The sequence below is a fragment of the Cupressus sempervirens genome, chromosome 8, assembly GCF_028749045.1.
Source record: "Cupressus sempervirens isolate cs-2001-9-10 chromosome 8, ASM2874904v1, whole genome shotgun sequence".
NCBI classification, from domain to species: Eukaryota; Viridiplantae; Streptophyta; class Pinopsida; order Cupressales; family Cupressaceae; genus Cupressus; species Cupressus sempervirens.
This window is the reverse complement of record NC_143125.1, coordinates 266,388,146-266,405,127: the sequence shown is the minus strand read 5'-3', so window position 1 is coordinate 266,405,127 and position 16,982 is coordinate 266,388,146. Positions and strand designations below refer to the sequence as shown.

General features: G+C 35.3%; 1 protein-coding gene across 1 annotated transcript in view; it reads right to left on the bottom strand.

The window, feature by feature from the left end:
* Positions 1–16,982, bottom strand: part of LOC149542478 (vacuolar-sorting protein BRO1-like) — a 128,434-nt gene that overhangs the window by 105,087 nt on the left and 6,365 nt on the right. The window contains exon 4 of the mRNA XM_089797421.1: positions 9,425–9,493. Coding sequence (XP_089653547.1) covers positions 9,425–9,493 — 69 coding nt within the window. The remainder of the gene's footprint in view (positions 1–9,424; positions 9,494–16,982) is intronic.

Genomic DNA, 16,982 nt, shown 5'->3' with positions numbered 1-16,982 from the left:
CTAGCCTTAATGCTTTCAAATTGCAACTGCTTGACAATTTTTCTTTCCTCAATCTCTTTAGGAATAGAATCTTCCAATTCAAAGTTATTTCTTACTAAAGTTTTACGTTGCCAAAATCATAATATAATCCTTCTAAAGTGGAGATCCCTCTAATATAGGCATCACAGATATTCTACTTCCATTAATCTTTAGATTTTGAGGTTCCACCACACCAGGGGAAAGAGTAGATGGACCTTTTTTCCCCATATAATCTTCCATTTACTCAACATTTTTGTATCCAATAGGAGATTCTCCATCCTTCTAATATTTATCATTTTTAATAATACCTCCATCAAAAAAGAGTGGGATTATACAATCCATAATAACCTTTTGTCTCTTGAAAGTATTACTGAAAACTATACAATGTTGCACATTTGAAGTGTGAAGCTCAATTTTAGAAACATTTGGGGGAGCTAGTCGCCATTTGCATTCTTTGACTCAACCCTGGCCTTAATGCTTTCACCTTGCAATGGCTTGACAATTTTTCTTTCCTCAATCTCTTTGGGAATAGGATCTTCCGGTTCAAAGTTATTCTTACTAAAGTTTTACATTGCCAAAATCATAATATAATCCTTCTAATGTGGAGATCCCTATAATACAGGCATCACAGTTAATTCTAATTTATTAATCTTTAGATTTTGAGGTTCCATCACGCCAGGAGGAGTAGATGGACCTTTTTTCCCCATGTCATCTTCCATTAACTCAACATTATCATATCAACAGGAGATTCTCCATCCTTCTAATCTATATCATTTTTAATAATACCTCCATCCTCCATTTGTTCCTTTTATATTTCATTCCATATAGATCTCTTTGCAGCTTCAGAAATTATAGGGCAATGTTTTCTAAGATGCCCATTTTTTTCGCATGGAAATCAAGCATTTAGGCAACCCAAAATCTGAACTTATAATCTATGTTGTTTCCTTCTAGAAGAATACTTAAAATTTTAGAGACTAACATTTTTAGACCCAAAGATATTAAAAACTCTTGAATTTAGATGAGGAAGAGTATTTCTTGTTTCCTCAAGTTGCATATGCTCACCCAAGTGTTTATGAACTTGTGGCACAAATTTCCATGACTAAGAAAACTAATTCTTTATTTCAAGCTTCCTCAAAGTTGAATTATTTAGAACTTTCTCAATTTTAAGTCAGCAACCCAAGGGATTGCTCTGAAATCAAACTGCCCCATATTCCAAAATTATTTTTTAATAGCTTTGTTTTGCATATTATGAGTTGAAAAAATTACAAACACATCCTTTTGAATCATTCTACAAAAATTCATGTAGATGCGCATTTTCTACACCACAAATTTCCTTGCCAATGATCAAAAAAAATTCTAAAAAAGGCAAAATATTGCATCCAAACAAACAAAGAATACAAGAATGTACCTCTATTTATTCTCTTCCCTCTTAACAATATGCACTGTATCAAGAGAAGTGTAGAGGATTTTGAGAAACAAAGATACCTTACTGATGTTCCCTCCTCTAGGCTTCTCTTGCTTGAAGTGGTTATCACTTCCATGTCCAACTCGATATGCACCTATATTTCCATTTCACTATCTTAAATATATGACAAAAGAAATGCAACTCAAGAACATCAAGCTTCTTCCCAGCCAGAATGTCTTTGTGGGAAAGTTTATTCAAAATCTCATGCAATATAGACTTACCACCCTCAATAATACTATCTAAGTCCTTTTCACTATTACTTCCATCAAAAAATCTCTCTGCCACTAGAATTAACACCTACAAATTCATCTCACATCCCATCTTGCTAGTAAAAGGGAGATTAATGCCCCAACCTTTAACAAAAAAATGTCCATGTCACGACCATCGCACGCCACAATCAACGTCAAGGGCACTTCAAGGACTAGGGCTCCAACAAAACTCTTAAGGAACAATGAGCATAAACCAAAACTAAACAATAGACAAAAAAGAGGGGGTAATTACACCAACAATTCCAAAAAACAGCTTAACACAAGAACCAAACCTGCCAACACCAAAACCAAGTCTTTGGAAATTTGGAGTAGACAAAGATGACCAAGAATGACAAACACTACTTATTTGAATCAACGTGCACAACCTCAAGAGCGCTTGAGAGAAATAATGCAATTGAGTTCCCAATAAAATATCATACATATTCATCACTGGCCTAATTTTTCCTCTTGTTGGCAGAATGACATCATTTGAATCACCTACACTATATAAGGTTGTCAAGTAGGCTCATTTTGTCGAACAAAGGCTTGAGACCCTTGTCGTAAGGGAAACGTAATATCAAAGAAAGTACTTCACCCACAAGAGAACCATTTTCTACTGGTCCAGCAATGCATTTGTCAAACACCAAAGAAAAGGGGATCTAGATATGAGTTCTAAAATGGATGGATGCTAGCATGCTTCATATGTAATAAGCCACACTTTGCCTACTGATGTCCATAGAGAGACCTACAATTATTGTTATCTAATTTTCACCCTGCAGGCTCAATCAGGATGATATGATACAGGACGTTGCATTCATTGAGAAATATAAGTGATGCTCCTATAAGTAGCAATGAAGCAACAAGAAAAATACATGTTGTAAGAAATAGGCAACTTCAAGAATGAAGAAATATGAGGTTATATGTTGCTACAGGAAGTGCACAATTTTAATATTTGCTGATTTTGATTGTTGCAGCACTTTGCACGCATGGTACAAATATATATGGATCTATGAAAATGGAATATCACATTCAAATGAAAGGTATCTGAATATTCTTTCTTTTAAATCACTTTTTGAGGTGTTTTCATGAAGAAATCAAACAGTTGCGTCCATATCGGTGACAACTACTTGCCCAGAATTTGTTTTTAAACATGCAGCCAAAAGTGAAAAATTTGGTACAGCCACATATGGACTCATATGACCCTATAAATTGGTGAAGAGATAGATATTGATGTTACGAACAAACTTTGTACTTTCCAGAAAATTGTGTATGCATGTTTAGGGGATTCTTTAATTCATTTTCATGATCCCCTAAACACACATACAAAATTTTCTAGAAAGAACAAAGTTTGTTCCTTCCAGAAAATTTTGTATGTGTTTAGGGGATCGTGAATGGAAGATACTACTAAGTGTCTAGCATATGCAGCTAACCTCGGGTGCAAAAGATATTAAGTCTAGAAGAAGTTATGCAAGTTTTGGTGAAGACTGTTTTGAGATAGAATTTACAGAAGCATGTTCTAGTAGACTTGTTATATCTCTTAGCAGAGTTGTTATTCTAAGAAGCAAGGTTAAAGGCGTGTAGAAGATATGTTGGAGATGACGTGGCTAAGCTCGCTCGTCATAATATTACACATACGAAAAGTTATTCAAGCTAAAAAGCAACAAATTGATGTTATCACTAAGTATAACATGTTCCTAACGAGGTCCTACAATAATTTAATTGAGAAGGTGTAATTGCCGACTCAGGAAATTGTTTTATGGATTCGGTATAAAGGAAGGACATTTTCCTTTGTTATGTATGAACGAATGTATGAAGTATCAAGAGCGGAAAAGAGGAGAAAATAGATGAACACTGAGTAATTGCAAAGATAAGCAGAGCAGAGCAAAGTTGAAGAAAACTTTGTTGTTGAGGTTTTATTTTGAGATCTAAGGTTTGATATTTGGATCCGAGGTTTCTGACCTAGTCTACAAGGTCTGACAGTGATTGGTCTAGTTCACAGGATAGAAAAAAGAGGATAAAGCACAGCACAAACAATTATTCTGCAAGAAATAGTTGAGAGATCAGTTAGACGATGAAGTTCAGTGGTCTTGCCCCAAAAGCTATTTGGACAATGGGTCCTTCTGCCTTCTACAACTCCTAACAGGGACTCTTATCTACTGAATGTGTTTATAGACTCCTAACAAGGTTCATCCCCTATATATATCTTTGTGGACATCATTCCCACCGGGATTTTCCCTCTGATCAAGGGTTTCTCTAGTTAACAAATCTGGTGTAATTGTGTGCGTGCATCTTGTTATAGTTGTTGTGTACTTTGATTGGATGGTTAAGATTAATTAAGGCTGATGAATGTTTTAATTGGATAACTGATTCACCCCACCCCCCAACACACTGCCCCCCCCGCCCCGAGTTATCTTGATGGACTATTATTTCTAACAAACTACTTGTCCAGAAATTGTTTATAAGCTTGCAGCCAAACGTGAAAAATTTAGTACGGCCACATATGGACTCATATGACCCTATAAATTGGTGAGGAGCTTACTGATGTTAGGAACAAATGTTGTTCTTACCAGAAAAATTCATATGGACATTTAGGGGGTCATATAATTCATTTTCTAAAACATGTCCTATTAAAATGAATGCTGAAGTGTGTTTTTGTATGGGTGAATGATTGACTTGTAAATGCCCAGATTTTAAAAAGTTGTTATGCATTGATTATTATTGTAAAACATTAAATAAAATGATCTATTATAAATCATTTTATTTAAATATTCTTTAAATGCAAATTGGGGAGGTTTGCAAGATAAACTGTGCAAGTTTTAGAAGTGGGATTTGTTTGGTGAATTGTGAAACGTATATCAGCTGATTATGTGGGGGTACCCAGCATTCTGATTTTGGACAGCATGGTTCATGGTATTGAGGTTCTTTTATGTAGATTTCCAAATATCAAGGGATGCCATTTTCCTTAATCCCCAATTTGGTGGAGGTGACAAATGTGATTCCAGATTTTGAGCAAGATGCAAATTTGGGCTTGAGAGCTATATATTCCCATCTCTTTGATGTTTTTCAGGAGTTCTTGCATTCTATCTCACTCCCAACCATCTAACTACCTGTTTTCCCGACAACACTCATTGCAAGAGGCTTTGTTCTTTCTTCTTGCAAAGAATAGTGTTGTTTGTAGTTCATGTCCTATTCTGTGATGTAGTGTGAGCATTTTGGCTCCTTCTAAATAATATGCAGCAGCAATCCTCTTTGGTTTTATCAATCTTTTCATTGTCTGTTACAAGTTTTTTCTAATGTTGTAGCTTTATCAATTTGAATGGACCTAAGATAATCCTTCTATAGACATTGGTTAATCATCAATTAGACAAACTCTCTCTTTTATATATATATATATATAATGTTTATGTATATATTATTAATATATTGTCTAACGATGATTAGCTTATAATTTACCATGTAGAGACATGTCTCCTCTTCTCATATTTATAAGACATTCAAATCTGCATTTGGAAAATACCAATAAAAATGGCAGTGTTATTACATTTGCAAAAAACGATCTTATAAATTTAACAGTTTTGCTTCTAAGTTATTGTGATCTTTAGATCCTTTACTTAATGTTTTAAATGGTTATGAGGCATGTGAAAAGTAAGCTTTCATGTTAAGTAGTGTGACTTGTGTGCAATCAAGTTTAGAGATTGTGAATCTAATTTCCTTTCTTTGAATATTCACACCTTCTTGCATTATGAGCATAAAAGTAGAAAGCCATCCTGTGAATAAGCTTCTATGTGGTTGTTTCAATTGTGAGTTCTCTTTCAATCTACATTACTTTCATAATCTGGGTGAATCATCTTAGTTTAAGTTCAAGTTAATTCTCTCTATCTCTTTTCCTATCAGTTTCAAACAAGTTTCAGTAGGTGATTCAAGGGAAGCCGGCCCATTAGACCAGAGGTTTGATCCTCTTTATGGCATACCCACAAGTCGATGATCATCCCATGTTTCACTAGATTGTTTAAAGTTAGACTTCAGCACAAGGGTGCAATCTAAGTGACAACATCCATGGTAGAACAACCATATACTAAAAGTGATGGTGACAAGAAAGGTCATCATCGTAGGATACACACAATACAATTGTCAAGCACAATGCCAAGCGTCAATCACAAAAACTAAAAGTGACAATAAATTTATTGAAAGTATTATTGCCAAAACAAATTTAACAATTTTCATTTATCTTGTTGTCACTACTAGTTTATTTCTTAATTAGAAAATCAATGTGGCCTAAAAAAAGAGAAGTGAGATTTAATTTCATAGATAGGTATTTCAAGATGAGAGATGGGTTCATGTGAACCACTCACAAGAGGCAGTGGAATTAAGTTTGTCAATAAGGTTTTCACAATGAGAGATGGATTCTTGTATGGACAATAGGGGTTTTCTTGATTTTACTCATATTGACAAGTGTGTTCCATCATTCTTGCGCCACAAAATAGCATCCTTTGGCATTGGTTGAATAAATTCATAATTATCTTACAAGACAATATACTAATCTATTCAAGAATAGAGGAGCAAAAGAGTGTTTGAGACTTACTTTACACTGTTCTAGAAGGAATCATCTATATGCTAAGCTTTGTGAACAATCCTCCTAAAAAAAGTATAGAAGCTCAGGCACATCATTTCAGGATACAACATTGTGGTGGACATCTCAAAAAACTGAGCTTTTCAGCATCGGCCAGCATTACTGAATATCTCAAAGATACACAATTTTATGGACCTTATAGGCTATTAGTATTGGTTTATAAAGTACTTTTCAAGGATTAGAGCTCATATCACTTCCCTCCAATAGCATTGGCCTAATCATGGGAAACAAATCCTTTAATTATCAGAACTAAAATTGAATTCTAGAGCAGATAAGCATGAACCATATATGTATGTTCATTCATTTCTGCATGAGCAATCATGGAATACAATGCACCTCCTTCATATCACTCATTCATAAGCCAGCAAATAGATCAAGCCAAATGAGAATAATCATGTCCAGCCATGAGCTCGATTATAATATTTTTGACACCTACACAATCCAACTTAACTCCTCTACATTGAGTTGAGTAGTCATGTTGTCTAGAATGATTCCATGTGGAGCTGGATGAAACTTTTCGCCTGTATACCATGCATGAGAACGAATTCCTTAGTTGTGTAAGCAAACTTCCAAACCCTGAAACTTCATTTAAGTTGTTCTGCGGCTATGTCAGATATGCACTCAACAAACTCAAATTATGCATTTGCACAATAGATGATTAGAAATAATGTGACCTTGGCCATAATCTTTGGAATGGGATCTTTTGCTGCTGTATATTAACTGATCCTGATTATAGCAACCCATAAGATCTTTTAATTTGAAAGAGTGTCAAGGTCTTTAGTCCACAAATGTGGCAACACTACCTTGTGGGCCTAGTTAATGTGAAGTCCCCTTTCTAGCACTTACAGCATGATATCGTTAGCCTATTTTCCCTTGGTCTCATAGGCTAACCACGACATATAAGGGACTTGGAGCTCATTTGACCAAGGCAGTTTCAATTGCAAATCATTCTAAAGTGTTTAGAGGTAGTTCCAAGCATACTTACTATTTATAGTAAGTCAATCTGGACAAGGTTGGGACCTCCAATTGCAGGGTAAATGTTTAATATCGATAGAGAATTTATTTCTTATTGATATGATCTATTATGCATTAATAAAGTAAAGTTTATATAGGCAAATTTAAATATTTAACTATATAAATGGTAAGTCTAGAGCTGTTGGAAAGAAAGAGTTCCATTTTATTTAATAACAAATTAGAGATATAAAATGTTTGGGGACTTCAAATTAAAGGAACATAGCATCACAGAAAAATAGGAATCATGATAAAATAGGTACGGAAAGCAATTGCGGAAAATAGTAATCACGAGAAAACAGTGGAAAAAGCACATCAAAAAATAGAAAATGGTAAAAAATGACTTTGTTTAGCCCACATGGGCAAGGTGGGTGAATGTAATATTATGAGAGTATTATGAAAGAGATTCAACTTTCAAGAGCTGTCTTTCAGTATGCTTGGAAATTACATTAAATTGGTGAAATCGGTTGGAGTTTCTCTCAAGGGCTTGGAGGACAAAATTCCTCTTCACTAACATTCTCTTCCCTGTTAAAAGATACAGTCAGGAGGATTTATGCTTAAATTTCGAGGTAACCAGCTTGTTTATGATAGTGTTATTTCATTTCAAATGATTGTCAGACTTCAAGTAGATCGATTCAAATATCAGAGGCTAAGGACCTAAGGCAGTGCTGGACAGTATTAGAGGTGGTGTGTTGAGTACTTGTTGTGATAATGGAGGCTGCCGTAAAATCCAGAAATCCTTATAAGACTGCCATACATACTGAAATTGCTGACAGCATACAGAGAGGGTGTCTAACAGCAGCTTGGTGATTCTAAATCACTGCTAAACAATATCCTCCTTAGCTGTATTTGTATGGAGGTGAAAACTCATGCCTAGGGCATGAAGGAAGACATCCATCTCAATGTACACAATTCTGAAAATACTAGGTCTGCAATATTTCTTGTAGCTGTTTTGTGGTGTTTGAACAACTTAACAAAAATAAAAGTGCAAACTAGGGCAGTCCCTTACAGTTAAGGACAAACAATCATGGCATGCATTATCTGTTCACTGAACCCTACAATAAGCACAAGGCAATGCCATCAGACTTTGCTCCTTTATGAATTATATTTTTCTCCTTAGTTAACATAAAGGAAGCAATACCAAAGAATGATACCCTTAGTAGGAGGCTGCCATATGTTCTATGAGAACATCGTGAGGTGATTTGAGATGTCTAGAGCTGCAGCTTTAGCATTCATAATACACACAAGTTACAGTTGCTTGATGAACTGGTGGGAACTGTTTCCAGACGATATTTAACATTAAACCTGGAAACTGTGATGACGTTTTAAAACAACAGCATCAAATGTATGCCCATGGCAGTGGCAAGATGCATGAGATGTACCAAGCTCCAATTTCTACACATCATGGTATGAAGAAGATGCATGCACATCTATGATGGCTGTATTATTGGCTGCACGTGAGGACTTATGTCACCAATTATGAGAGTAGAAGATTATGATACTAGTGGGTGAAACCTGAGCAAAGGCAGCCCAAAGATTTGTTTCAACCATGTCCCGCTGTGGAAATGGGGTGCCTCTGCTGCAGCACAAACATGTTGTTGATAATGTTAGTCCACACATCCCCACAGACATATATCATGAAGAAGAAATAACGCAGATGTAGATCATGCTGTTGCACTGCATGAGATTCCAAATGAGATTATGTTCATGTCATGGTTCTAGAACACCTAGCAAGCAACTTTGGCAACATCAGTCATGCTATCAAACTTCCAGCACAGTTTTCATACACCTTCTGCTTCTGCAACTCATACATCAACACATGAAAGTAGACTAATACAGTCTATCTGATCTTCTACGGACCACAAAAAAATATTAGCATTGAAACAGAATTAAAAACTAATGGAAACAGAAGGTGCTGTTAATAAAAAAGGGAAATCTACCTTTTGTTTCAAATATCCGATCGTCTACGAACCACAAAAACATGTTAGCATTAAAAAAAATTTAAAAACTAATGGAAACAGAAGCTGCTGACAATAAAATGGGAAAATCTACCTTCCGTTTCATCTCCTTCAGCATGTCTTCTAATCCTGCCCGCTGTGATCCAAGCATCTCTAGTTGCCTCTGAAATAAAACCAGGTTGCCCATAAGAAAGAATAATCTTAGATCCTTATTTATATTAGTGTTAGACAATTATAATAAAATGAATAAGCATCCAGCATAGCAGTTTTTTGTTTTGCTCTGAAAAAGCCCTTGCTCTTTGAAATATTAATGTCAATAATTGCCTCAGTTAAAGAGTTATCTTCTTATGACATCCAATGAGCTTCTACATGTTGATGAAACTTAGTTCTATCATTTATGGCATTTTAAACAGTTTCTGTGCAAATAATTTCTGTCCTCTACGGTGATTTAAAAATTTTGCATCACAATTGAATCACAAATTATTTGCATTGACAAGATATAAAACATGTTCAACTAATTTATCTAATTATAATGTGTTGTTTAATTATTGTTAAGCTGTGATATTGCCATCAGGATTCAACCATGTAATTTTTTGAGTAAAACTCATTGACCCATGTTTTATGAGTAGTGGTTCACATGAACCCGTCTCTTATGAGAATGAATAGAACACTTAGCACTCATTGTTAAGCTGATATGGATTCATAGCGCATAATTAATGAGTTGACACTCCGGTTAGAAAACAATAACCACTATCACTAGTCTGCACATAAGTGGAACGAAAGCAAGTCCATTGAGCAGTCCTTATAAACTGGGTAACATAAACCAAATCTGAAACGTATGATCTAAATTCCAAGGACCAAACACAGTAAAATGTCAAATATGCCTATTACAGATCTATTAAAAAAATTACCAGGGCAAAACTTAATTTTTTTATTATAGAATTCTACACTCTATGCTATATCCATGTGTTGTTTTGTATAATCTTGAAACCAACACTCATGAACCTTAATAATAAAAATTAGTGTCTATAAATATGACAGATTTTTAATCCCAGAGTTGCAACTATCCAATAGCAATCTAAATAAATCAGTTATGTTCGTTTAAAGGACTAGCAATCTCATTTAAGTCATTTCTGAGACCCCTCCTAATAAATATACATCTATGAGAGTCTCGAGGAGGTAATGCCTTGTAATCAACATATTGTAGATAGTGAATCATGATAACTGATCCAACTTTTCTAGATAGGTAACCCACACTGGATTTCTCCACATCAATCCTCGTATTATGCTTCAATCTTATACCATACTCTCTTTTAGTATGTACTTTTTAGTTCTATTCCCCAATACTTTTAGGTTAGGACAACTCTATTTCTATGACTATTAAGACTGTCATATGCAAGTATTACTTCTAAAAGTAGCAAGTAGTTTGGTCTTTCATTTGATTGGTGCATGTAAGATTTGTTTTGATAAAGCAAGGAGTGGAATATCCACCTTGTGTGGAGATCAAATACATAAGGATGTGTCAAATCGGCATAGATAAAGAGACGGATGGACATTTCTGGCATTATAACCATTACAAAAACTCTCAAAAGGGTTGTAGAAAGACATTAATGAAGGCAATGGTCAGCTTAATGGCACTAATTCTTTAGAAAAGGAAACTAAAAGATAACGTGATCATTCATAATGTTGATGGTCATACTGATGAAGCATGTTACATGTTACATCCTTGAAAAAAAATGAGTGTCAGAAAGCCATAAAGGAAAAGACTAAGAGAGATTGTGATTAGAAGATGGATAAGAAGCTGGTTTCTACCTTAGTATGTCTGGTTTCAAAAATGAGCTACCAAAGCTTTTTCATTACAAAATCCAAATTAGACATTCTAAGGTTGCAGTTCATTTTTTCTTGCTCACAAGCAAATATAATATCTAAGGAATTGGTAGACAATTTGGATTTGAAAGTAACCTCCTTCACTGGGATAAATGAAACAAGGAGTTGAGATACTGACAACAAAACAATAAATGAGTAAACTAGCTATTAAAACCCATTTTATTCAAATCATTGTGGTTGGTGTGCACCGTGTTCTGTTTGGTGTAGTTTTTGGCAACCCTTAAATGTATGTGAGAAATGCAAACTCCTCAATGACAAGCACTATGTCATTAACTTCTACAAAAATAAATCCAAACATCTTTAATTAGTACTCCAAAAGCAAGAAACCAATAAATTCTAGTGAGAAGATTGCTTTGCTCCTTTGGACCTTTTATGATATAAGAAATATGATAATGGAGTTATTGAATGCAATGCTTCTCCTATGTTGTCTCCTGTTAAAAAATTTAAGAGAATAGAGGACATGTTGTAGCAGTTCAAGCAAGTGTTTGAAGAACCTAAGGCTTGTAAGGGAACCAGAGAAAGTGATACAATTCTTGACAGACAGCCCTCTCCTCAACATTAGGACTTCTTGACAATCACCACTAAAGGACAATGAGGTTTTAAAAAATTGCACTTTTTGATAGACTTAAGTACAACTTGTCCAAGTACCTCAACCATATGGTTTCGATATCACTTTAGTATCTAAGAAGGATGGTGTAGGCACTTGCTTCCACAGATTAATGACCTGTTGGATCAGCTACAACATATTAAAATCCACAAATTTGATTGGAAATACATTTCTTAACTAGTGAAGACTAAGGAATATGTGAAGAAGAAGACTTAAAGATATGGAGGATGTTTTGTATGAATGGTTGATTCTAACTTTTGAGTTACATTATACAACTACTACTTTTGCAAGGCTCCTGAATAAGGTGTTTAAATCATTTGTTGACCCTCCTGCTATCATTTACTTGAATGACCTTTTGATCTTTAGTAAGACTTTTGATAAGCATCTAACGGAAAGAAGTTAAGCTTGCACAAAAATCACTCACTTACTTGAAGGATGTGATTGGAGATGGAAAGCTTTGCAACGATGAAAAAAATATAGTGGTCATTTGAAATAGCCTACACCTTCTTGAGAGACCAAAACACTAGTAGTTTTGTGGGTGCAGTTCAATATTTGAGAAACTCCATATATTATGTAGGTCCTTAACTTCATAAATTAATAAGAAAATGTCATTTGATGAATTTAAGATGAGAATTATCCATACAATGGTGTTCATTTTGCATATTATCACCAAAAGTTTTATTTAGAAAACAAATGCAATAATTAAGTGTGATGTCCCCTTTCTGAAATAGTATTAAAAATTAATAATAATATTGAAATATAAAAAGAACATGGATAAATTAAATTTTTCTTCAGTTTAATGAATGGTCAAAAGGCATGAAATGAAAAGATGTGACTCCCTCAAACATGGGATATAAAAGGGAGAAGATAATTTCATTTGGAAGGGGAGAAGAAGAAAAGGGAACATGGGAACTAAGGAATGATTAATGGAAGAAGATTGGAATGGGAAGAATTGATGAAGAGTTGTGACTCTTGCAAAGGGCATAAAAGATGAAGGGTTGTGACTCTCTTGAAAGGTTGCAACTCTCCTATCATTCCACCCCCTCCCAAACCATGATCACGAAAGGCTGGTCAACCATTCCATCTTTGGATGATGTACTTAATAAGAAACCTGAAGGTTGGTCATTCTTCACCTCTTGTAAACCTAAACGGCTGGCCATCCTTCCTATTTGCAATATGTTTCTCTAAATTCAAACTGAGCTATTATATGAATCGGCTATTAGATATTTATAACAACACAAAGATCAATCATTTCTGCAAGTACCACAATTGCTTGAACACATATATGCATGTCTATTATTTTACTTCATTCATAGATTTAATTTTTAATTTAATTGCTACTGATAAATATTTCTTTCCACTATTAATTCTGATCTGATTTACCAATTCCCTTTCTGTTTGATGCTTGACCATTTGCTGCCTTCTCAATGACTAGACTTGCCCTATTTATATTTCCCATAAAGGGATGAAGAGTCACAAATAGCAACTCTCTTCAAGGGATACAACTTCTTTAGTGAAGCATCCCTCCAATAATGTTGGCTGCTTGCTGTTGATGTGAGTTTTGTTCCACTACAACATGCAGAATCAAATAATTGATGTTTCAAGGAGAAACATCAAACACTCAATCTTCTCTTGATATAAGGTCATCTCTCATACTAGACTAGCAACGCAAAATCATGAAATGACTTCAAGGTTCCTTTCCATTGTGGATACTCGCTCAGTAAAATAAAGTCATTTATTGGGAACACACTGGGACTTACACTATTCATTCTATGGATATCAACTGCTTGCACTCCTAAAGACTTAGCTTCACAATGTGCAATGAAAATATAAATTTTCTCTTTCAACTTACACTCCCACTTACTTCTACTTCTAATTATGAAAGCAAGGAACCAAGGATGACTTGGACACACAAGATGCAGTTTTAGCAGTGACTACACCCACCTAGTACAAGCTAGTAAGGAGCACTCGAGTGCTTTTCAAATCAATATTCCCTCTCCAATCCCATCAAATTAATGCAAACTAACTATTGAATATCAAATTGAAGCTAAGTGCTTTTGATCATCAGCTTGCCACACAAGGCACTAATGCAAACTAACTATTGAATATCAATTGAAGTTAAGTGCTTTTGATCATCAGCTTGCCGCACAAGGCAGTCCTACCATCAACAAGATGATTTGTTCGAGTCAAGCAAGTAAAAATCCACAACAAATTTCATCCAACTAACTATTGCACATGAAAAGAAATATAATCCAAGTGAAAGATTGAGGAAACCATGCAACACTCCAAAGCAATATTAAGTAATCCACCACGAAGAATCGACAATGAATTGTCCATTACTTAAATAGCATCATAGCAACAAATTGATCAAGTCTCTTGCTTAGCTAGCCTACTCTAATCTACTCCTAGCTCTCTAGCTTCTAACTCCACTATTACTTTGATTAACTCTTCTAAAATTATCTATCTCCATGAGGATGATTGTGATGGCCTCTATGACATCATCTTTCAAGTTTCCTCCGTTCTCAGGAATTTTCTCATTACGTTGATTCAAGTTTGTAAACTTGATTACATATGTGAATATGACGACGTCTTCATGTGATTCAATCCTATAAACTTTAATGAATTTTGGCCTTTGTTCTCAACTGGAATAGCCTTGACATCGAATCTCCTTCTCACTTTGAATCCTCAAGATTGAACTTAAAATGGCCTTCCTTCTATAGCATCTGATTAGAGCTCCTTGCTTCCTCACTTCTCCCCTTCAATCCACCTTCTTCATTTCACCTTCCAAAAATTAAAAACAAGACAATAAGTGCATTAAGTTTACAAGATGATAAGAGATAAACAAAATGAAAGAGATCTTAAAGATTTCATATATGAAATTACATTATCATCAAGTAGGAGAGGATATAGTAAGTTTTCTCAAGCTCAAGGCCAAATTTTCTTTCTTCTTGCATATCTCTAGTTCTGATTTTGTTGCCAAAATAACCTTAGTCTTGCAACTTGATGTGAATTCCTCTTAACATCAGGGAAATAAATTTTTCCATCTATAACATGCCCAGATTTTGTTTTTCTCTTGCCATCTTTATCTCTAAACTGTCTACAGCTGTCCAAATTCACAGCCTTTTGGAGGATTTTTCACACTCAATGTCATGTACTTTGAGAACTTCCTTCTTGCTTGATCATTTGGAAGTGGAATCTCAGCCCTCATCTCCAATTCGTTGTCTTGATGGTGGAAACTCACTGCCATGTGGTGGAGCTAAATTTGTGTTTCATTTGGTGTTAGAACGAATTCATTTCCTCTCCTTTTATAGGCAGATGGTGAGCTTGGGAAGGTGTTGCCTCTACAAAAGGATGACTTGTTATCCTTTTGGCCAATTAAAACAAATTAAAATCAATCCCATTTACTTCTTGCAAGCAGCGAAATTTGGCCAAAGGGAAAGGATAAAATCCTCTAGCTGTGCGGAACTCCGATGTGGGAAAGGATTTCGATCTTAACACTCATCACATGTGGCCAACATTTTAAGCCTTCATTATCTATTCTCGTCCCAAATTTGATCACTCAGATCTTCTCTTTGGCAATTCAAGGCCATCATTTAATGTTACTTATGCAAGGGCGGAATTTCACAGTATTGGAAGATAAAAATTCTCTAGGGAGGGAAGAATCCGCCCTCCACAAAAGACAATTTCATTTCCACACTTACCCAAATTTGACTTGCAACTACACAAACATCAAAATCTGTCTTTCTATATCATCAATTGCACTATTGGATCCAAGGGAAGATGAGTAGCGTAGAGAGGATTACTCCTCTAAAAGGGTCCGAATCCAACCCTGCCAGAGGATTTCATCACTTCATTCCACTAAACATCTCTTATTTTCCACCGACTCCAAATCTTTTATACCCACTTCACTTCAAATCATCTATGTTTGCACTAAGTCTTGAAAAGAAGAGAGGAATGTATCAATCTATAGGTCGGAAATTTGGGCGCATGGAGGACAAAATCCTCTACCAGCCATGGAATCCGGTCCTACGAGAGGATTTTACCATTTTCAACAAAGCCAAGTTTGACTCGCTTTCCCACTCAATTTGTTGCCAATGTTGAAGGTTGTGTTCCCCAAACACTCAATGGTTTTTATGCCAATAAAAAAGATGCTAAAAGATGGTTTGTATTGTGTTAGAAATTCAAGAAGCCATAGGACAAAATCCTGGGCAAGAGTTGGAATCGAACCCTGCCAGAGGATTTCAGCACTTAAACTCATGTTCTTACTTGAATTTCAAATTTTCCCCCATTCCTCTTATCGAATACAATTTGGTTGATCCCATATTATATCTTGTATTGTGCAATGTTCAAATCTAGGTCTTTGAGGATCAGAAATTTCCACACTGGGAAGACAAAATCCTAAGCAAGGGTCAGAATCCAGACTTGCCAGAGGATTTTCTCCCAAGCGTCTTCGTTCTCCACCATGATCAATCTCGTTTTGTCTTGGCAAATTACTTAATCACTTTATATTGATAGCTTATCTTGCATTTTATAAGGAATTGCATCATGTGTAGATTCTCAAGTTTAAGGCACAATATATGGAGCAGGGGGGGCAAAGGATTTTATCCTTGGACCAAGTCAAAATATGACCTTGCGAAAGGATTTGGAAACCACAACTTACTATACTTAGTCATTTTTCCACTCGGGAGCTGGAAAACTTATACAAATTTAACATTTAAGTTACATTTATTTATACTTTAAGGTATATTTGCATAAATATTATCAAGATGTATAAGATAGGTTTCAGCTTCATAGGTATTGAAATGTAGATTCTAGAATTTTGAAGTCCACGCCTTCAACAGTCTAACCTCCCACAACCTACTTTGTGTTTCCAAGATCAAATTGAAGCTGGAACAAGGATTTTCTTAAGGTTTTAACTAATTCATCCTAAATTTCTTGGTTTCAACTCCAAATTCCTAATAGACTTAGATCAACTCTCACTCACACCCCAAGCAAACATTACTTACCAGCATGCCAAATCGCTCAAACTCACTTTGGCACTTGGAGACTTGAAAATGTTGCCAACTAAAACCACCTAAGACCACTACGACTATTGTTGCTAAAACAAAAATAGGGGGATCCACTTTTGCCATGGGGGGATGGTGTGAAAGCCTCACAA